At 41.8% G+C, this 23296-nt stretch overlaps 1 protein-coding gene across 2 annotated transcripts in view; it reads left to right on the forward strand.

Annotated features, from left to right (window-relative positions):
• Window positions 1–23296, forward strand: part of CNTNAP5 (contactin associated protein family member 5) — an 887247-nt gene that overhangs the window by 471006 nt on the left and 392945 nt on the right. For both annotated transcript variants that reach the window (XM_059927107.1, XM_059927108.1), the window contains exon 8: window positions 20039–20303. In XM_059927107.1, the coding sequence (XP_059783090.1) occupies window positions 20039–20303 (265 nt within the window). The remainder of the gene's footprint in view (window positions 1–20038; window positions 20304–23296) is intronic.

The following is a 23296-nucleotide window of genomic DNA, read 5'->3' on the forward strand; positions in this document are numbered from 1 at the left end:
CATTACATGTTAGCTAATAGAGAATACTGAAACCACAACTATTCTCTTTTATGGGTCCACACAATTTATTACATTAAAAAGCATCTCTCATATTCAAAAAGTTTAGAACATTCTATAGGTGGACTTGCACTGGAAGTACCCAAAAAATTTATCCCTCAGATGGGAATTTGCGATGCTCCAGTTCTCACAAAAATGTCTCATATTTCACCTAAAGGTTTTCTTATGTTGTTTACTCTTCTCCTTTGAAATTGTTTTATTTCCCTGCGTTTCTGTCTACATTTTCTCTAACATCTTAGTTCAGCGCATCACTCCACTCCTAAGTCAGCCCATGGGGTTATCCATTATCCCCCATACTGACCAGTTATTATTCAGTTTTCTCCCTGATGCTGTAACAAGATCCAAAATTTGCCTTGCTTTACCCAAGGAAGCAAGTCTTCTGAAGAACATTCAGATTTGTCCTCATGGCATCAATACAATGCAGAAGCTAAACATCTTTCAAAAATAATGATACTTTTAAAATGCAAAATAAAAGATTGACTAAGGCTTTATGAAAGCAACTCTGAGATCAAGAACAAGGCTAAAGGGACGCATGTAGCATACAGAAGCCGCAGGTGATGTGTCTGATAGAAATCTCGTGCCTGATAAGATTTGAGGGTGAGGATATGCCCTCAAAGCCACCATTTACTTCAGTTATACATGCCACATGGTAGAGGCTTATAAGCACACTACGTTTGTGTAATACACCGCAAGAACCACAGCTGAGGCTCTGAGGATGGATCATTCAGTGCCAGCTTCCCAACGTGAATGCAAGATCAGGCAGCCCCAGAAGACACCCTTAGTGTTCTAGGTAGGCTTTGTGTGAATGTGCTTCATTCCACGCGCATAGGCAAATATAATACTGCATCCTGGAACAATAGCAAAAACCTATCCTGCATTCTTCCAGGAAACTAGAAAGCACGTGAATTTTATCAGATTTTGAACTCAGTGTGATGACTGGCAAAAACCATGAAGACAATTGAAGCATCTTTTGTGTATGTTTGTTTTTACCCATAAAATTAAGTGTTTACAACCTGGGTTTGTCAATTTATGGCATGTGTATTAAATTTCAGTGCTTTGTGACCCAGATATCCCTGCAGCCCTCATAGACTGTACAGGAAGTAGTGGGTCCCCAAGTTTCCTAAGAGTTGTGAGATAATTAGGGCTGACACTGTTCTGGGAAAGCACAGCCCTCTCACCAGTGTAACTAAATAACCAACATGTGAACCAGTAAGTATCTTGACAATAATGTTTAATTTTCATTTTTGGCTAAAAAATAATGTTGCAGATGCAAACTATTATATATAGAATGGATAAACAGCAAGGTCCTACTGTATAGCACAGGGAACTGTATTCAATATCCTGTAATAAATGATAATGGAAAAGAATATGAAAAAGAATTTTAAAAATGTTTACAGATTATAGGGAATTTGTAAAACACAGAAAAGTAGAAAGAAAAAATATCACCTGACTTCTCATCAACAAAGGCAACCATCAATACTATGCCAACCAAGATTTTCCAGTCTTTTAAGGAATATTCTTTTGTGTAACTTCTTTTCTTCCTTGTTATCCATATACTCCATAATAAAAACGATAACTTGTTGAGCATTTAGTATGTGCCAGATTTTTCATAGTTATCTATTTTAATTCTTGAAATAACCCTGTGAAGTGGATTTTTTGTGGTTTCATTTTACAAATGTGAAAAATATTAAAGCAATTTGCCCAAGATATATAATCAGTAAGTGATAGAACCTGGTCTCTATCCCTGGTCTTTCTGATATCCAATCCATGCTCAACTGCTGTGATATGTTTTTTGCACATTTTATATCCCTCTTTCATTACTGAGTTTCTAAATTTTAACTAAAATAAACTTACATTTTGAAAATGATGATCAACACATGTTGAATAAGTGCATGGATTTTTTATAAGAAGAAAAAGGAGTGATTTGAATTCCTATTGAGGAAGTTAGCACACGACAGATGGTAGGTGCTTAATAAATATTTGTTGGATGTTATGTTTTGATGATTATAACCAAGGTAAACTTGCAGGGTCTGATTATCAGTGAGGAAGAACGTTTCGCTTTTCAACACTGGACCATCTTCTGAAGAGAGGCTGATCCTCTCCATACCTAATGACCTTCACAGATAATTAAAAGATCCTAGTACCATCTCACTGTTAGCTGCCTAGAGATAGAAAATTAGAAGATGATCTTTGGGATGCCTCCCTCTGCTGATGGTTTCTGTTTCCCTGGATCTGGCAGAAGTGGCATGGCCTGATTTGAAAGAGCACCATGTGAGTCAGAAGATGTAGCTTCCCCAGCCAACTGGGTCACTAGGTAGCTGGGTAAACTTCACAATTAATTTATTCTCCTTGGTGCTGTCTACAACTGAGACACATCCTCTAGATAATCTCTAACATACCTTTCAACTCAAAGGCTTCATTAGAGCGAATTATTTAAAATCTCTCTATCAATCACTGTATTAGTTTGCAATGGCTGCCATGACAAAATATCACAGATTGGGTGGCATGGACTAAACAATAGAAATTCTTAAACAACAATTCTTAAACTGCTTAAACAACAGTTCCAGAGACTAGAAATCCAAGATATCAAGGTGTTGTCAGGCTTGGTTTCTCCCGAGGCCTCTCTCCTTGGCTTGCAGGTGGCCATCTTCTGGCTGTGTCCTTACATGGTCTTTCCCCTATGGGTACACATAGCTGATGTCTCTCTGTGTGTCTAAATTTCTTCCCCTTATACAGGCACCAGTCAGATTGATTTGGGGCTTACCTTAATGGCCTGATTTTAACTTAATCACTTCTTTAATAACCCTATCCCCAAACACCATCCCATTTTGAGGTACAGGGGTTAGGGCTTCAATATAGGAATTCTGGGGAAATGCAGTTCAACCCGAACCAATCACTTAAGATTTTATTATCTGGAGGCCACTTACAGTGCTTGTCCGCTATTATGAAACCCCCTCCACACCCCGCCATACAAAACAAAAACACAGGGCCTGCAGCCCCATGAAGTAGTTAGGGACCCTGACCCCTCTTTCTCTGTGGCTTTCATCCTGAGGGTCCCAATAGGCTTCTGGAACTGAGGTATCATAGCTGCATACAAAGCTGCACAAACGAGGAAGACGGGGAGATAAAAAGAACATCCCTGCCAGCTGGATCAGCTCCCACTCAATGCTCCCGCCATGACTGGCCTAATGGGCCAGACTTAGTCACCTGGCCACACATACCTGCTGAAGCAAAGAAATGTAGTCACCTGGTTGAGCACATTATTGCCTCAAATAAATTATAGAGTTCTACTACCCAGAAAGGCAGAGAATGGGGAGATTTTGAGTATATAACTAGAAATCTCTACCAAAATCTCTTTGAACAATATATGGGTGTCCTCATGTAAGAAGTGGTACAATTTCTATTTTAGTGTCCAGGTTGGAAAGCACAATTCAACCATCACTATTATAATGATGCTCTAGAGTTGCATTGTCCAATACGGTACCTGTGTGTGGCTAGGGGTATTTGAAATGTGGCTAGACCAGATTGAGATGTACTGTAACGACAATGATTTTAATTATCAGGTTTAAATAATATTTGTATGTATTGACTTAAATAACCCAATATTCAAATTTAAATTAAGTTCATCTCTTTCATTTTATTTTTTTAATAAAGTATCAGAAAATTTTTAATTGTATATGTGGCTCCCATGATATTTCTGTTGGACGGTGTTGATCTACTATATCTTCACCCCAAATATAAGTATTCCAATGGCAGCCTTTTTTGAAAAAAACTATTTTTATTTGGAAAAATTTTTAAATGTTTATCTAGAGATTAACAGCAGTAATCAGAATTAGGAATGTTTTTTTCCCATTTTATAAGTCATTATTAATGAAATTGAGAAGCTGACTTTTGTAATATACTCATTATTGAGCAGGAAATTTGCTTAGTTTTACAGGCCAGTTAATGGTACTTGCCCTTCATGCACACTTGCTACTTTTCCAATCTGTACCCAAGAATCAAGAAGCCCATATTATGTTTTCAGAGCTAAGAATATTTGTTCCTCCCTAAAGTAAATTAGTAAATTTAATGTAATAAAGCACCGTACACATGCACGTAGAGTGGAAAGATGTTTTGTATGAGGGCTAAGTAAAGTCATTTGGAGAAGTAAGTTTACTCAAAAGGAAAATGTACACACACACACACACACACACACACACACCCCACCTTCCTTATTATCATAATGACTTGTTACCTATTCGAAAAGATACATGCACCTCAATAGCCAAGACAGGGAAACAACGTAAATGTCCATTGACAGACGAATGGGTAAAGAAGATATGGTCTATCTATCTATCTATCTTATATCTATATATACATATGCACACAACAGAACATTACTCAACCATAAAAAGAATGAAATAATAAAATAATGCCATTTGCAGCTATATGGATGGACCTAGATATTATTATACTAAGTGAAGTAAGTCAGAAAGAGGAAGACAAATACCATATGATATCACTTATATGTGGAATCTAAAATATGATACAAATGAACTTATCTACGAAGGAGAAACAGATTCACAGACATAGAGAACAGACTTGTGGTTGCCAAGGGGGTGGGGAGGTGGGGGAGGGATGGATTGGGAGTTTGGGATTAGCAGATGCAAACTATTATATATAGAGTGGATAAACAACAAGGTCCTATGGGAATGATATTCAATATCCTGTAATAAACCAAAATGGAAAAGAAAAAAAAAATGACTTGTTACCTTTGCCTACTTGAGTGTAATAGGCACAGGACAAAAACTTGCAGTAGCGGGGACAAGAAATTCTGAAATTATTCAGAAATGGAAACCATTTGAAAAATAATAGTCATTGGGTTTCATATCCAGCTGCTTCTAACCCTACTTGGATTAACTGCTGTTATTTCTTTCAATAATCCATGCAAATGCCCTTGATAGCAATTCTAATCCTGAATAGGGTTGTCTTGAAAGCTTTCAAATAAAATAATATTTGGAAACTATATCTCTAAAATTTACATTACAAAATTGTACTTCATTTTAAGTAAATTGGAAATAGAGAAAAATTTAACTATGTAAATCAAAATCAACATGATTCCATCACTCAGAGAGAGCCCCTATTTAGCAAATTAATCTCTGTTCTATAGTTACATATTTATATAGGTATATTTTATCTGATTCATATGTGTAAATTTGTATTCTGTTCATTTCATTTGGTATTGTATTATAAGTGACTTTCATGTTTACCATAAACATTGTTATTAGTGGCAGCAAAATAGTGTGTCAAATGGATATACCATAATTTACTTAACTATTCCGTTAAATTTAGATCCAGGTTTGTATTATTATAAATAATGGTGCTTAGTGTATAAATCTCAGTCCAATTTCAGGTTATTTCCTGAAAATAGATTTCTAGAAGTGAAAGTAAAGTGTCAAAAGGGTTATTCATATTCCTAAGATTCTTGATTCATATTTCCAAATAGCTTTGCACAATATTTAGAAACAGAAATGAGAGTGTTCAGAATAGAGTTACGGCTTTATCTTGTGCCTGAAAACTAAGAGGTTATCAGTTGAACCACGGGTCTATTTTTCATTCCCTTCTGCTCCCCCATTCCCAAGGATTTCCTCTGGGTTTCGCCTCTAGTTGAAAATCACCATTATTTGGCAAAGCCAGAAACTCAGGTGGGGGTATTCACCTTTGACGCATAGGACATAAGCACAAAACACAGGACCAGAAACAGAGACACACACAGGCAGAGAGGCAAAACTGGATCCACAGCCAAGGAGCTGAAGCAAGGAGGTAGCAGGCTTAGGACGGCAAAAGAGTCAAAGCAAGAGTCTTTGAGGATGAAGGCCGTATGGGGCTCTCAGTGGGTCCCTGTTTACTGGTGCCTGCAGGCAGCCGGCTGGTGGGAGGTCAGAGGAGAGGGCCATGCGGGGGACCGCCTGCCAGCCTGCCCATGCCCTTTGGCCGTGAGTGGGGCATTCTTTCTGATACCAAGCAGGACCCTGTGAGGCTCCTGGGCACAAAAGCCTTTCTGGGTCCCCCCCCCCACCCCCGTTTCTTGATTATAGGAAATAGGTTTCATTCAGCCTCCATGACCTTCCCTGAGTTCCAAAGGGCAGGTTCCAACAGTTGCTAATCAGGGCAGGGAGGGGATGCAGAGACAAGGGCGGAGCAGTCAGGAAACAATAGTGCAGCCTTGGGGTGGGGGCAGGGTCCTGGTTTCCCCCTCAAGGGATACACACAACAACATCTTTGAGCTGCTTTACAGATACTAAAACCCCCCGCCAGGTGGGAGAAATGAACTGTACGTTGCCCACAAGCACGTAGACCCCAGACCAGTTGGAACCAGAGGTTTGATGATGCCAACCCCCGATGACCTCACCATCAGCCAATCAGCATCTCCACAAGCTGATCATTCCCTGCTTCTTGAACCATTGTTATAAAGCTCCTCACAACCCCCTTCAGGTTGGAACACACAGTTTTGAGGGCACTAGCCTGCTGTGGCCCCCTTGCCTGGCAGAGCAATAAAGCTATTCTTTAATACTTCACCCAAAACTCTGTCTCTGAGATTTAATTCGGTGTCAGGGTACAGAGGCCAGATTCGGCTTCACTTCCAATATTAAAAATGCTTCTTTCTTGAGTGTCCCTTTCATGAAACCACAAGGAACTATGATCTTCATCCTTGAAGGCCTCCTTTGGCAGAAAGAAAACATAGCCTGTGTTTGCTATTGCCATGCTCATCTTCCCAGTGCTGTTCTCCTCTGTTTTCTTTCCTTCTGCCCCAATTCAGCTCCCGTCCTCACTCCTTCCTATTTATCCTCCAAGCTCAGATGAGAAGGGACTTCATAAAGCCCTGCTACATGCTGACCCAGAAACATAGACTTATCTCTCAGTGCGCCCCATCGCAGGTGTGATGACATGTCCTACGGCCTTCATTCTAATGCAATGCAAGCTCCAGGTGGGCAAGGCCTGCCTGTCTCCTGGGCTGTGTCCTTGTCAATGGGACCAAGCCTGGATCATTTGAGCAGCTTAATAAATATCTGTTGAACGAACAAACAAACAAACAAAATGAAGGAATCTATCTTCCCCCAAATGTGGAAAAGAGCCTTCATTCGGTCCCCTGCTCCCCCTGAGTGTGTGAATCACAAAGATAGCTTTAGCTCCCAGGGCTGCCTTCCCCTACATTTGCTGAGAGCATGCAAGTCAGTCCTGGTAGTTTTCAGACAAATCGAATTAGAAATGGTTGTACTCATTTGGAAAATCAAGAACTGGCTTTGAAATCTTTCCCCACAAGTTAGATTGAATCAAGATCGTTTCCCCCCAGCTCATAAATGCTTGATTGGCTTTGCTTGATGCCTTGTGATGGAAACGCAGTCTTGCATTGCTGGCTCTATTTTTTACTCACCAGGGTGTTGTGATGTCTGGATTATGATTAAAAACAAAACAAACACACACAATGAAAATGCTTGGTGGATAACAGCTCAGCACAGTAAAGGTTGGAAGTGCTTTAGGAAACTCTAAAACCATCAAGGTAAGCAGAACTTCAAGCTAGGTCTGCCGTATTCCCTTGAGGTCTTAAAAATTGATTTTCTGGTACAGCAGGTCAGCCATACCTGACTTATCATCTCTTTTCAGGACCCCAGGAAGGGATGAGCTGGGACTTGGCTGTGACAACCTTTGAGGAGTCCCAGTGAGAGCAGACTGGCCATTTACCCTACACCTCCCTTGCTCACCCATGTATTCCTTGCTCTAGCTTCTACCTTAGTCCCCAGACTCAATTCAGACTCATCCTACTTTTGGTCCAGGTCTATTCCTAGCCTACCTCCACCTGTGACCTCAGGTCTTTTTCAACAGACAAAGAATGGTCCACTCTTTATTTTATTTTATATTTTTTAAAAATGTATTTTGTTGAAGTATAGTTGATTTCCAATGTTGTGTTAATTTCTGGTGTACAGCAAAGTGATTCAGTTATACATGTGTATAATAGTTTGCATCTGCTAATCCCAAACTCCCCGTCCATCCCTCCTCCAACTCCCTCCCCCGTGGCAACCACAGGTCTGTGAATCTGTTTCTGTTTCGTAGATAAATTCATTTGTGTCCTATTTTAGATTCCACATATAAGTGATATCATAGGGTATTTGTCTTTCTCTTTCTGACTTACTTCACTTAGTGTGATAATCTCTAGGTCCATCCATGTCGTTGCAAATGGCGCTGTTGTGTAGAATGTCCACTCTTTAAATCCCTTTTATTTTTCTTTCTCTTTTTCTGTGTGAGCAGATGGGGAGTTCTCAGATGAGAGACAGCTGGGTGCCCTGGGTGTCAGAGGACCGGGGTCCCAGATCTGGCAGCTCAATTTCTGGTTTGTGCCACCCTTCCTGCTAATGCCGATCTGCACTGCCACCCCACCCCACATCAGAGGCGCAGTGAGGGGGTGGGCTCTTCCCTTTTGGGGGAGTGAAATGCAACTGTGCTTGCCTGTGCCTGGAGTCTGTAGGCTGCCAGGAGGCACAGGGCTCTGGGGCAGTTTTCCCCCACCCTCCTAGGGAGCCAATCAGACTGTCTGCCAAAGTCCAAGACCATAGCATCCCAAACGCATCAATTCCATTGCACATCCTGGTGGCCAGTAGGTCCTCAGAGCTTGGCTCCTGTCTTATCTCTGTCCTACTCTTCCCAGGGCACTCAAGCCCAGAGCAGGGTCTTACTGCTCAGCTGGTGAGCAGTGTTTGCTGGGTGAAATAAAGTACCAGGAGAAGAGAGTCAGGAAGTGATGGCAAGTGACCTGATTGAGAATGAGTTGGAGGCCGGTGACATTGCCTTCTCCTCACATGCGTTTTATCTATAACTTCTGTATTTTCAGATTATAATTTAAAGCAGAGCAGAGGATAACTTTCCGGTGCCTTCTGCAAAAGACCTAACTGGCTTGAATCACTATCCCAGGCAGTAGTAGGTGTCTTTGTAGTGAAGTGAGTCCAGAAGGAACGCATTTGCCAAACCAAGATAACTAGACAAAGATGGCACCCATCTTCTCTGGTCAAAGTTTGACTGGGGGGAAATGCCCACCAATGAGAAATACCTGTTAGCAATTCATCAGTGATTGGCCCCCTTATCTAAAACCTATGGTCTATGCAGCCAATACAAGATCAGCAAGTAAGTAACAATTTTGAAAGAGAGTGGATTCTTGACATAGAGATAAGGCAAAAGCAAAGCCCAAGTAGAAATTTAGGCATAGTTAGCTTTTGCTGTTAAGGTCTAAAATTTGCCATGTACATCCATGGCCTCAACTGAAATAAGCAAAGGGTTATGTTCAATCCTAAAGCTGTGAAATAGGCACTAATTCAGTCATTTGTTAATGTCTTGCTTCTCAGTCTTATTAGTTCCTTGTTTTAGCCTAGTCAATTTTGGCATTTTTGTCTTTACACTATCTGAGACCTGGCTAAAATACCAGGTGTCCAATGAACAAGTGGTGATAGACTCCATGTTTAGGAATCTTTGGCAAATACAGAGATCATTAGATCACTGTGTAATACATTTCTATCTGTTCCGTCTACCATATACCCACATTTAGACTGTGGTGATGTTTCCCCCATCGTAAGCAGAACAGCATCTTCTAAAGTTGGTCCCTCTGTACAACTGATAAGCCCTGTCTGTGACAGTTTATCTGATCCATTCCGTAGTCACATAACACAGACTTAAGTGGTACTAAGGTCTCTCTGTCAGATCCTCCTCACCCATGAGGCACTAGGAGATCACAGTAATTATGCTGTTACTCTAAGATCTTCTTTTGGATGAGTTCCCCCACCATGGAGGAAAGATTTTAGTTGGATGCCTTTTACTGGATTTCAGTCAGCATTTGACAAACTTCTGATCTGGTGGCAGAATGACCTGGATACATTTGGAAGGAGGCTGCAGCTGAGAACCTGTGTTTTCTCTCATTGTTTTCCTCTGATTTTCCTTGCACTGCCCTTGGACCAGCACCCAGCTACGTGGCTTACATATAATTTCTCCCATTTTATTATCTCCAAGAAAGTTTCAACCACCTTAATTCCCGATACAGTTCCGCATTAACCTAGCCTTCTCTTTGTATTTTAGGATGCTGTTTCTGGAGAGGGGGGCAGGAGGAAGAATAGTCAATCAGGTAGCTATTATACCCTGGTAAACATGTTTTTTTAAAAAAATTGGGCTTCTCTTTTAAAAATATGGACCAGTATCATCTTCTGCTTACTTGCTTTAAAAAAACAAACAAACAAACAAACAAACAAACAAACAAAAAATATATATATATATATATTATAATTATCTATGGAGACTCTTGCTGTATTCCCTGAAGTTAGAAAGGAATTGGTAGGGAAAAGGCTTAGGTTTCCTTTCTTATGCTTTGAACCATTATTTTAAAAACATCTTAAAAAGCAAGTACTTGGTTACACTTCTCACTCCAACATTGGAAATGACTCTGTTGATGCCTATCTCCCCTCCTAAGAGAAGATAGATGATAAGAATATGGGTTTTCAGTCTCAGATGCCCAAAGAATGAGGGCCCTTGTGGGAATCTTTGAACTGCCCAGTCAACTAGCCTCAGGTTACAAAACAGGAAACTGAGACTCTTGAGGTCACTGGCCTCAGGTCACCCAAAAAAGTGGCAGATCAGGAAAAAGAAAAACGAGTCAAGAACAATGCTAGACACGGTGCTCATGTTCTCGTTTGATCCTAAATCAACACTCTACCATTATTCTCGCAGCTATAGTAGCAAAAATTAAGGACTCAGAGAGACCATATGCTATTCCTGGTAAATATTCATGATAAGAATCTGATTCTGCCTAAATTGAACAATTTCACTTTCTTCTCAGAATTCAAAGCCAGATGCTCTCTACCCAACTACAGATGAATTTTTATGAAAAGCCTATGCAAGTAGTAAAGAGTAGCTAATTATTACGAGGCAGTCTAAGAGATATGATAAGTGCATGGTAACACTTGTATGGATATGTGAATAAATGGTCTAGGACACAAACCATTGGGACCTGGTGAAGAAGGCAGCCACCTCGGGATCGGGGAGGGTCTGAAAAGGCCCCAGGAATGGGCCAGGAGGAAGGAGGGAGGGGGTGTGAGGGTGGGTGCAGAGGCCCGAAGAGGTCACTCCTGGTGGAGGGAGAAAGGCAGGAAGTGTATTGAGGGGACTGGTTGCCATAGTAACCACACACATGGATTGGATGAATGAGCTTAAGAACTTGCATTTGCTGTCAGTGTCTTCACACAGGAGTGGGAGGGGCCACCGGTCAAGGCAGGTGACGGTCGGTCAACCCACAGTGCAGGGCCATCCCTGCTCTGTGCTATTTGAGGTCCCTAGGCAAGCAGAGGAGTGTGGAAGCCCCTCAACCCTGCACAGCACCTACTATCAATTTTACCTGCAGACTATCTGTTTGCTGTTCTCCCTCACCATTCTAGGTAGAGCCCTCCACAAACCCTTAAGTGCCCGAAGTATGGCCCTTGAGCATCGTTTCTTGCACACAGTGCATACTCTACTCCATACCTACAGCCCCCTGAGGGATGCATCTCAAGCACAATATGACCCTACTGCCTAATCTATACATCAGTTCTCTCTTCACCCCTGTCCATTCTGTTTTGTCCATAGGATCAAGTTCTAGTACCTCGACATGGTCTAAAGTCTTAATGATTGCATCCCTTCCTGCCCTTCCCACTGGATCTTGCCTGCTGTTATGCTGGCTTCTGAACTGCCGTCAGCTGACCTTCTGGCAGGTCCTTGTATATACCGCCCACCTTCCTGTCTCTGACCTTAGAAAATGCTTTCCCTCTCTACTCGGATAAAACTTCTGCTCACTTTCCAATTAGTTACACCTGCTTTCCTGTAAAATCTCAATTCCAATGTCACTTCCCTAAGGAAGCCTTTTGTAACCCTCCAGATTAGAATAGGCTTCCTTTGTGTGAGACCTCATGTACTGTTTCTTCATAGCAATTAATAGTAGAATATAGAATATATTATATAACATATTATATAATAATAGAAAATAGTTTTTCTCTGCCCTCCAAAGGGAGGGCCTGCTTGGGTAGGATGAATCAATGAAAAGGGCTTGCCTCCTCCCGCTGACACAAACCTGCTTCTTGTGTTTTAAGGTCCTGACCATTCTTAGGAGTCCATCAAGCTTCATGAATCAGATAGGGGACAGTACAGCTCTTGTTGTTAATGGTACAAAACGAAGTGTTTTTCCATAGAAATGGACAGTCTCTCTAAGAGGGTCTATGAACAGATCTTAGAGTTTCAACGTTCTGTGCTCCATCCATAGAAATCAAAGTCTTTTGTCTGAGAAAAGAGGTGGGACGGGAACTTCTGTGTTTTGAGGGTTGCAAAGGAAAGGCCATGGTGGACCCCAGAGAAGGAAAGTGGACATGGTTTGGGGGACCCCGAGGGACAGATGGGCCCGTCACTTCTGGATACCTTATCTTTTGGAGAAGAATGAGCATGTATGAGCATGAAAGCACTGGCACTAAGAACTGCCATTTGGGGGACAAAGAGAGGCCCCCACTTATAGGTACCAGCGACCTGTGGCTCAGTGGGACCATTGTCCCATGGAGGGTCACCATCCAGCCAGGACCTGGTGGTGTTGTCAGGTGAGGCACATCAGACACCAAGGATTTAGACTCTTCAGTGTAGAGTGACCTCCCTTTGGGATAGTGAAAGACCCTGTAGATCTTGTAATATATTCAGGGAAAGAGAGACCATGGCAGAGATACTGACTTTCTTGCAATCTCATCTGTAGGATCAGGGCTGGTTGATTTACCTTGAAGTTTTGACCACCATGGTGCATCCCTGTGTCATGGGATACTCTGCATCAGTTACAGTCAAAAATGTACATTTAATGACTATAGACTGAAAAGGAACAGGATCTCATTTGTGTGTATAACTTATAAAGCCGTGTGCTTAGCGCATTTGTTTTACAATGTTGGAGAAATCTTGAATGCATGTTGAAATCCCTACTGAATTAAATCTACAGTAGAATGGAGAGTCTGAGGCATGGAGTGTCCTTCTTCATGGGGATGGGATGAAAGTTGAGTTAATGGATTAAGCTCGTATATAGGGTAGAATACAGTCTGTTGACTTTTTGCTGCTCTCTGTTTTGACACCTTTCTCAAGTACATTGTCTTCTCTTTTTTTTTTTTTTACAATTTTGTCTTCTTTAAAATTGAAGTATAGTTGATTTACAATGTTGTGTTAGTTTCAGGTGTACAGACACACACACACACACACATACATATATATATTTCAGATTCTTTTCCCTTATGGGTCATTACAAGATACTGAGTATAGTTCCCTGTGTTATACAGTAAATCCTTATTGATTATCTATTTTATATATAGTAGTGTGTATATGTTAATCCCAAACTCCTAATTTATCCTTCTCCCACCCTTTCCTCTTTGATAACTGTAAGTTTGTGTTCTGTGTCTGTGGGTTTACTTCTGTTTTGTATCTTTTATTTTAGATTCCACAAATAAGTGTAATCACATGGTATTTGTCTTTCTCTGACTTACTTCACTTGGTATGATAATCTCTAGGTCCATCCATGTTGCTGCAAATGGCATTATTTCATTCTTTTTTTATGGCTGAGTAATATTGTCTTCTTGCATGCTCTTTCTAAATCATTGCTGGGGACTCCCTCAAATGCTGTCTTGAGAATGATTCTGAAGTCACAAATGGCGTTATTGAAAATGATTCAATAGTCTGTGTTGATTTCAAAAGTACTACTTTTTCATTTAGCTAATTTCTTCTTTCTCTCCATTGTGGTGAATGGGGCTGAGTATCAATGCCTCTTGACACTTTGGCATTTCTGCCAGCAACCAGCACAGCTGAGATAGATGTGGAACGGGGCAGGGGTGCTTCACAGCAGTGTGACAAGCAGCTCAGCCAGGAACACTCACATTTGTCAGGAGACTTGGGTCAGATTGGGTGTAGAAGTCGTTTCCCATCTATTCCCGTCTCTCTCTCCTACTTGCCCTTGGACCTCCCATTGGAGAACAGAGCAGGGAGGTGCTCTAAAAACAGAGAAGCTTTGGACAGCTCAGGCAGCTGCATGGACACAAAGACAACAGAGGACAGCATGAGGGAATTGTGGGAGATGGAGTGGAGAGCATGGCCTGCAGTGATGCGGAGACACCGTCCAAAGACAATGCATTTCCAAGTTCTCCTGCTCCCTGTTGAACAAAGCGTTGATCCCCACACCTGGCCTTACCTTAACCAGTGAGAATCCCTGAGGCAGTTATTTGAAGTTCTTGCCACCAGAATCTTGCTGGGGACCTTGAGTGTCCCCTGAGTGCCTCTCAAGGGCTTCTGGGTTCCCTGGCCTATTTCAAAGGTACTGGGTCCCAATAGACTTTCAGTGGAATGCAGGGGACAATCTCAGTTTCTCTAGACCCCCGCTGTCCTGAGGACCACCCTCCATGATTGTCTATCCAGAGAACACTCACAAAATGGCTTGAGTGGAGCTAAATATTGGACTTTTTTAAGAGTTTTTTTAAAATTGAAAAATAGCTGATTTACAATGTTGTGTTAGTTTCTGGTATACAGCAAAGTGATTCAGTTATACATATATATATTATTTTTCATATTCTTTTCATTATGGATTTTTACAGGATATTGAATATAGTTCCCTGTGCTATACAGTAGGACTTTGTTGCTTATCCATTCTGTATATACTAGTTTGCACCTGCTAACCCCAAACTCCCAATCCATCCCTCCCCTGTACCCCCTCCCCCTTGGCACCCACCCCACAAGTCTGTTCTCTGTGTCTGTGAGTCTTATACACTGGATTTTAAATCAATGCAGGAAGGGGCATTTTACAAAGTCCTGGGCTTCTACCTTCAGCCTTGTCACCTTTCCCCCTTCTACACAGCCTCAAACTTTGGGTACAGCTTTGCTGTGGCAAATTGTTACCAGAGGAGGTGACACTGACCTCAGGAGAAGTAAAGGGGAAGAAGAGTTACTGCTACTCCCAAGTTCCCTGTGGGAGCATTTGTGATTTTGCTTTGTTTAAAAGACAGCCTTGCCTCAGTTAATCTGCCATCAGTGAGGATATTTCATCTTGAAAGGATATCAACCAGAAATCCAAAAATGCAGATTAAGGGGCAGTGGGGCACGGAGGAGAGAGAGCCAGGCGCTTGCTCTGGGCTGGGGGGAGGTGGTGGCGGAGAAGGAGGAGGAGAAGGAGAAGGCCCAGCAGGAGGCAGTGGCGGCGTCCTCGCTGGGGTGATGGTGCAGGTGCAGGTGCTTGGAGCTGGTGCAGAGCTGCCTGGCTGAGGGGCGCCTGGTCCGGGGTCTGCAGCACTGCCGATTCTCTCCCGGGGGCAGGGGGCAGGTGGGAAAATGCTGAGCAGGTTGATGAGTGGCAGCAGCAGGAGCCTGGAGCACGAGTACAACTGCATCGTGCACCTGCTGGACGACAGTGAGTACACCTGCACTATCCAGGGAGATTCAAGATGGCGGAAGAGTAGGTGGACGTGGAGTTCATCTCTCTCCACGGATGCATCAGGAATACATCTATAGATGCAACAATTCTCACAGAACACCGGCCGGAAACTAGCAGAAGACCTTGGACACTGGAAAGGACTATAAAGATCCTTGCATAACTGAGATGAGCGACTTGTAGAGTCTTGGTCCCTCGACCAGAAGTCGGGCCTGAGGCTCTGGAGTGGGAGCACTGAGTCCAGGATGCTGGACCACTAGAGAATTCCCAGCCCCAAGGAAGATTAATCACCAAGAGCTCTCACGGAGGCCTCTATCTGAATCCAAGACCCAGCTCCACCCAACTGCCAGCAGTTCCCAGTGTTGGACCCCTCACAACAAACAAGACAGGAACACAAACCCACCCATCAGCACACAGACTACCTAAAGTCATACTAAGCTCACAGACACCCCAAAACACACCACTTGATACGGCCCTGCTCTTTAGAGGGAAAAGACTCAGCTCCACCCACCAGAACGCAGATACCATTCCCTCCCATCAGGAAGCCTACACAAGACACTGGACCTACCCCACCACCAGGGGCAGAGAACAGAAGCAAGAGGAACTATGACCCTGCAGCCTAGGGAAAGGAGACCTCAAAGACTGTAAATTAGACAAAATGAGAAGACAGAGAAATATCCTACAGGCAAAGGAGCAAGAGAAAAACCCACAAGACCAAACAAATGAAGGGGAAACAGGCAAACTACCTGAAAAAGAATTCAGAGTAGTGATAGTAAAGATGATCCAAAATCTTGGAAATAGAATAGAGAAAATACAAGAAATATTTCACAAGGACCTAGAAGAACTAAAGAGCAAACAAACAGTGATGAACAACACAATAACTGAAATTAAAAATACTCTAGAAGGAATCAATAGCAGAATAACTGAGGCAGAAGAACAGTAAGTGAGCTGGAAGATAGAATGGTGGAAATAACTGACGCATAGCAGGATAAAGAAAAAAGAATGAAAAGAATGTAGGACAGTCTCAGAGACCCCTGGGACAACATGAAGTGCACCAACATTTGAATTATAGGGGTCCCAGAAGAAGAAGAAAAAAAGAAAGGGTCTGAGAAAATATTTGAAGGGATTATAGTTGAAAACTTAGGCAACATGGGACAGGAAATAGTCAAGTCCAGGAAGTGCAGAGAGTCCCATACAGGATAAATCCAAGAAGAAACATGCCGAGGCACGTATTAATCAAACTAACAAAAATTAAACACAAAGAAAAAATGTTAAAGGCAGCAAGGGAAAAGCAACAAATAACATATAAGGGAACCCCCATAAGGTTAACAGCTGATCTTTCAGCAGAAACTCTACAGGCCAGAAGGGAGTGGTAAGATATATTTAAAGTGATGATAGGGAAAAACCTACAACCAAGATTACTCTACACATTCAGGATCTCATTCAGATTCAACAGAGAAATCAAAAGCTTTACAGACAAGCAAAAGTTAAGAGAATTCAGCACCATCAAACCAGCTTTACAGCAAATGCTAAGGGAACTTCTCTAGGCAGGAGAAACAAGAGAAGGAAAAGACTTACAAAAACAAACCCAAAACAATTTAGAAAATGGTAATAGGAACATACATATCATTAATTACCTTAAATGTAAATGGATTAAATGCCCCAACGAAAAGACACAGACTGGCTAAATGGGTACAAAAACAAGACCCATATATATGCTGTCTACAAGAGACCCACTTCAGACCTAAGGACAAATACAGACTGAAAGTGAGAGGATGGAAAAAGATAGTCTATGCAAATGGAAATCAAAAGAAAGCTGGAGTAGCAATACTCATATCAGAAAAAATGACTTTAAAATAAAGACTATTACAAGATACAAGGAAGGACACTATATAATGATCAAGGGATCAATCCAAGAAGAAGATGTAACAATTGTAAATATCTATGCACCCAACATAGGAGCACCTCAATACATAAGGCAAATGCTAGCAGCCATAAAAGGGGAAATCAACAGTAACACAATAATAGTAGGTGAATTTAACACCCCACTTACACCAATGGACAGATCATCCAAACAGAATATAAATAAGGAAACACAAGCTTTAAATGACACATTAGGCCAGATGGACTTAATTGATATTTATAGGACATTCCATCCAAAAACAACAATACACTTTCTTCTCAAGTGCACGCAGAACGTTCTCCAGGATAGATCACATCTTGGGTCACAAATCAAGCCTCGGTCAATTTAAGAAAATTGAAGTCATATCGAGCATCTTTTCCAACCACAACACGATAAGACTAGATATCAATTACCAAAAAGCAGGTTAAAATAGCAATGGGATATCAAAAGCAAGCTTGTAGATTTTTTTTTTTTTTAACAGTGGTACCCAGTACAGAGGAGGAAATTCTCAGAGATGGCTGCCCAAAGCCTCCATGTCGGACAAACATAGGTCTGTCCCCCATTGTCACTGCTAAGGAGGACTCTGGCTTTTGTCGAATCACCTAGCTTCTCCAAACCCAGTTTGTGCATTTTTTAAATGAATGCATTCATTGTGTAGAATGCATGAGATAACGCGTGTTAGCACTTAGCCTAATGCCAAGTGCAGTATAAACTGTGGGCAATTTCTTGATGGATATCAAGGGCCTTACCCTCTGACACATTAATTAACTTCTGGGGATCTAGCCTAAAGAGAAGAACACATCTAAACAGCTACAAAAAAATGATCAATGCAAGAATATGCTCATAGCGGTGCGCTTGATGAGTGCCTCATTAGAAATGTACTATTGGGAGAAGTTTGTTTGGAAACTGCTATTTGTTTTCAGAAATGCAGGGCTATCACTAACAAATATATTTGGGACCCAAGGATGTTTTTTTCAGGATTATGAGGCTGTACAACCTGAAGGATTAATCTGTTCTAGGACTAGGAGCTGTCCTAGGTATCTAACTCCACTACCTGGCCACTTTAGTGCAAAGTTGAATTCAGGCAGCTAGGCAAGCCAGGGCATTCCTCTTTCAGAAATCCCTGTCATATTTTTTTGCAGAAGTGGCACTGGCTATGGAAATAGGTGGAGCTTAGCCTCTTTCATTGGCATTGAGAGATTTACAGGGAACAAGGTGTGTCTATGAATAGAACAGACTGTGTTTGCCAAGGGGGAAGGGGAGTGGAGAGGGATGGATTGGGAGTTTGGGATTAGCAGATGCAAACTAGTATATATAGACTGCATAAACAACAAGGACCTACTGTATAGCACAGGAAACTATATTCACTATCCTGTAATAAAACATAATGGAAAAGAACATGAAAAAGAATGAATATATATATATATATAGCTGAATCACTTTGCTATACAGTAGAAATTAACACAACATTGTAAATCAATTATAATTCAATAAAATAAGTTAAAAAATATGTGTCTATGACTATTTAGAGGAAAATACTGCATTACACTTACCTGAGTAAGCTCACTGCATTGTTGTAGAGGTTGGCTATAAAAATTCCAAATGGCTTTCATATTGTAACACCTATTCATAATCTAGACGGTATTCCAGGCTTTCTCCTTATTCATCTAGTAAAAGTGACTCCAGTGCATGGCTCAGCCGGGCACATATATACTTTTGTTTATTTTCCTGTAACTTCCTCGAATAAACTCGGACCCATTTTCCCTCACTTATGCAAAGGATAATCTTCTTCCACTTCTTCCTGGTTCTAGTCTACACACACTTAATACGCCCCACCTCTGGTCCTCTCATGCATTCCCCCCCCAACCCCGACTCCCCATGTTACTAAAATTACTCTTAATACATTAAAAATCTGGCCAATGTCACTTTACTGCTTCTAACTTTGAATGATAACGTTGGCAAGCATAAACTCACCTCCTTCATGGTCCATGGCCCTCTCTGTCCCACTTCAAGTTCAGAAATGACTCATTCCCCAGGGATGCCATTTTGCTAATTTTTCCAAGCCTTTGCAAACACCATGCCATCTGCTGAGAAGGCTGACCGGGCAGTCACTCTTATCTTTCCCCACTTCCTTCCAGGAAAGCATTGCCTCCCTTGTGAAACCTTTGCTTCTTTAGCTATTTCTCCTATGAGGCTGCCCTGGGAACATTCCACGTTGTAACAAAGTTTTCTCATGTGTATCTCTTTGAAAGGTATCCCAGTGCTTGGCACTTAGTTGACTTACAGTACAGCATTATTCAATGAATGAATGTAATTAGTTTTATCTCTGGATCCCTAGAAACTTCTGATGCTTTCCATCCCCCCACCCACCCTGGGTCTTGGATGACCCTCTTTGCAGATAGCACCATGATGCAGAAGAAAGAATGGAACACAATCGTGTGGGTGTGTCTGAACAAAGCTGACATATTTTTCCCTTTAAGATCTTGCCACTGTATGTGAAATGATCCTGAAATTAAGGTCAGCTCCAGGTGGTTGTTTATATCAGCTGTCAGATTGCAGAATAAAAAATGGCTCTTATATATTTGATTTTTATTGTTTTCCAGGGCAATGTCACTTTTTCCTGCTCCGAACCACAAATTGTTCCCATCACATTTGTCAACTCGAGCAGCAGTTATTTGCTGCTGCCCGGCACCCCCCAAATCGATGGGCTCTCGGTGAGTTTCCAGTTTCGAACATGGAACAAGGATGGTCTGCTTCTGTCCACGACGCTCTCTGAGGGCTCAGGGACCCTGCTGCTGAGCCTGGAGGATGGAACCCTGAGACTCGTGATTCAGAAAATGACAGAACGTGCAGCTGAAATTCTCACAGGTACTGTCCACTGACAACTTCTATGTCGGTTTCTTGCTCAGCCAAGTCGATACATGTTTGAGAATCTGACCAAAACATACAGACCCCAGCTCCCAGGGATGTGGGATGACCAGTCTTCACAAATTTACTCTAAGTCTGAAGAGCCAACATTTTTTTTCTTTTTTTCTTCTTTTTAAAATTTTGTATTGGAGTATAGTTGATTTACGTCATGTTAGTTTCAAGTGTACAGCAAAGTGATTCAGTTATACATAGACATGTATCTATTCTTTTTCAGATTCTTTTCCCATCTAGGTGATTACAGAGTATTGCATATACTTCCCTGTGCTATACAGTAGGTCCTTGTTGTTTATCTATTTTATATATAGTCGTGTGTATCTGTTAATCCCAACCTCCTGATTTATTCCTCCCCTCATCTTTCCCCTTTGGTAACCATAAGTTTGTTTTCCTAGTCTGTAAGTCTGTTTCTGTTTTGTAAATAAGTTCATTTGTATCATTTTTTTAGTTCAATATATAAGTGATATCATATGATATTTGTCTTCCTCTGTCTGACTTACTTCACTTAATATGATAAACTCTAGGTCCAATCATGTTGCTGCAAATGGCAATGTTTCATTCTTTTTTATGGTTGAGTAATATTCCATTGTATATATATACCACATCTTCTTTATCCATTCATCTTTCAGTGGGCATTTAGGTGGCTTCCACGTCTTGGCTACTGTAAACAGTGCTGCAATGAACATTGGGGTGCATGTATCGTTTTGAATTACAGTTTTCTGTGGATATATGCCCAGGAGTGGGATTGCTGGATCATACAGTAACTCTATTTTTAGTTTTTTAAGGAACCTCCATACTGTTCTCCATAGTAGCTGCACCAATTTACATTCCCACCAACAGTGCAAGAGTGTTCCCTTTTCTCCACACCCTCCCCAGCATTTATTATTTGTAGACTTTTTGATGATGGCCATTCTGACTGGTGTGAGGTGATAACTTATGGTAGTTTTGATTTGTATTTCTCTAATAATTAACGATTTTGAGCATCTTTTCATAAAAGTTTTAAAAATGGTTCTCAAAAAGCTGAAGATTGGAAAGCACTTCCTTTTATAGCAATAGAGTATAGGTCCTAATGTATAGCAACATGGAATAGATGTATGAATAACATCCTGACTCTTCTATCTGCCGTTCCTTCAACATGGAGCCATGGAATTTTCTCCCTCCTTCTCTACTTGTTATCTTACTGATGTCCCCTGTCCTTTCGGAAGCAGTGTGTTCACTTAGTGACAAGTACTTACCGAGGTCAGACCACCTCCAGGCATTGGATTGGGGGCTAAGACAGGCTGCTAGGTCAACAAATCCTCTGAGAAGTCTTCCTGGCTCTACAGCCTGAATTAAACCCCTTCCTCTGTGCACCTTGGGCCAATATCCATCCTGGATTATAGGACATTGAATCATTTATTTAATTTAAATGTCTTTCTTCCCCCACTGGACTGTGAGTTTTGTTATGCAAATAAATTAGAGGAAATTGAGTTGAGTAGTAAAGACGTGACTTAATAGTCAAGATCAGGTCAGGCTATGGGAAAGCCTCAGATGTCAATGGGTGAACAAAAAAGCCCTTTGAACCTGTTACCAAACCAAACTTGGGTCCGCTCACCCATGTGCAGTAAAGCCAATCTACTGACACCGAATTGTGGTGAAAAAAAGTATAATTTTATTGCACGGCACCAAGCAAGGAGAAGGGGCAGCTCATGCTCAAAAGACCTGAACTCCCCAATGGCTTTCAGGTAAGGGGTTTTAAAGGCAGTCAGTGTGGGGGAGGGAGCTGCAGGGTGTATGGTCAGCTTGTGCACAGTTCTCAGATTGGTTGGCATCAAGGTGAAGTTTCCAGCATCATCAACCTTCTGGTTTCAACCAGTCTAGGGTCTATGTTGTTGTGTTCAGCAATTTTCATCTGGGGGGGCGGTTAGCTTCCTGTAAAAAAAAAACCATTGGAATATGTGTCAGGTCTTTATCTTTATCTTTCAGGGAATTGGAAATTTGGTGATTCTGCCATGTGGCTGATTTATAGTCTAAATTGTTACCAGTTTCCCAGCCCAACAGCTATTCTTTGTTTCTACATCTTCACATTCCTAATCATTAACTATTTTTTTTTCCTAATCATTAACTCTTGAGCAGCCTTTTGAGACTCGGCGTAGGCCTGGGAGACTAAAGCAAAAGCCTATTACTTCAAAGGAAGGAACACAGGGTCTTGTATACAGTTTCAAACCCCTGGAAATAACAGAAGGGCCTGGGTCTGTGAGTCAGAGAGGCAGGTTCCAAAGGCACCTTTTCCCCTTACTAGTGAGTCTGGGGCCCTAGATGAACTTCTTAACTTTGTCTCCCATGTAAATGAGAGTGCATTTGTTATCTACAGCTGCGTAACAAATTATACCAACACGTATTAGTTGCAAACCACACGTGTTATGTCTGATTTTCTAAGAGTCAGGAATCCAGGAGCCCTTTGGGCGATTCTGGCTGCAGTCAAGTTGTTGGCAGGGGCGACAGTCGTCTCAAGGTTCAACCGGTGCTAACTCTGCTTCCAGGCTAACTCCTGTGGCTGTGGGCAGACCTCAGAAGATCCAAACTTATCCCCACGCCCTCTCCAGAAGGCTGCCTCATTGATAGGGCAGCACTCTTACCCCAGAGTGAGTGACCCTGGAGAGAGTGAGAAAGAACCCCCAGGACAAAAGCCACAGTCTTTGTATATCTCATCCCATCCTTTTCATCATATTCTATTCATTAGAAAAAAGCGAATAAGTCTAGCCCTTGCTCAAGTCAAAGGGATTATACAAAGGTTCAGATATTAGGAGTCAGAGCCGGCCTTGGCACGTGCTCGGTGCCGGCAGCAGTCACCGAGGGAGATGAACAGGGTCCCAGCAGCGTGGCCACCGAGCTTGAGAGGGTCTGGGGGCGGCAGTGCTCCCAGTCTGAGGGGCTCCAGCCCAGCGGCCACACCAGGA

The sequence above is a fragment of the Balaenoptera ricei genome, chromosome 7 (genome assembly GCF_028023285.1).
Source record: "Balaenoptera ricei isolate mBalRic1 chromosome 7, mBalRic1.hap2, whole genome shotgun sequence".
Taxonomy (NCBI): domain Eukaryota; kingdom Metazoa; phylum Chordata; class Mammalia; order Artiodactyla; family Balaenopteridae; genus Balaenoptera; species Balaenoptera ricei.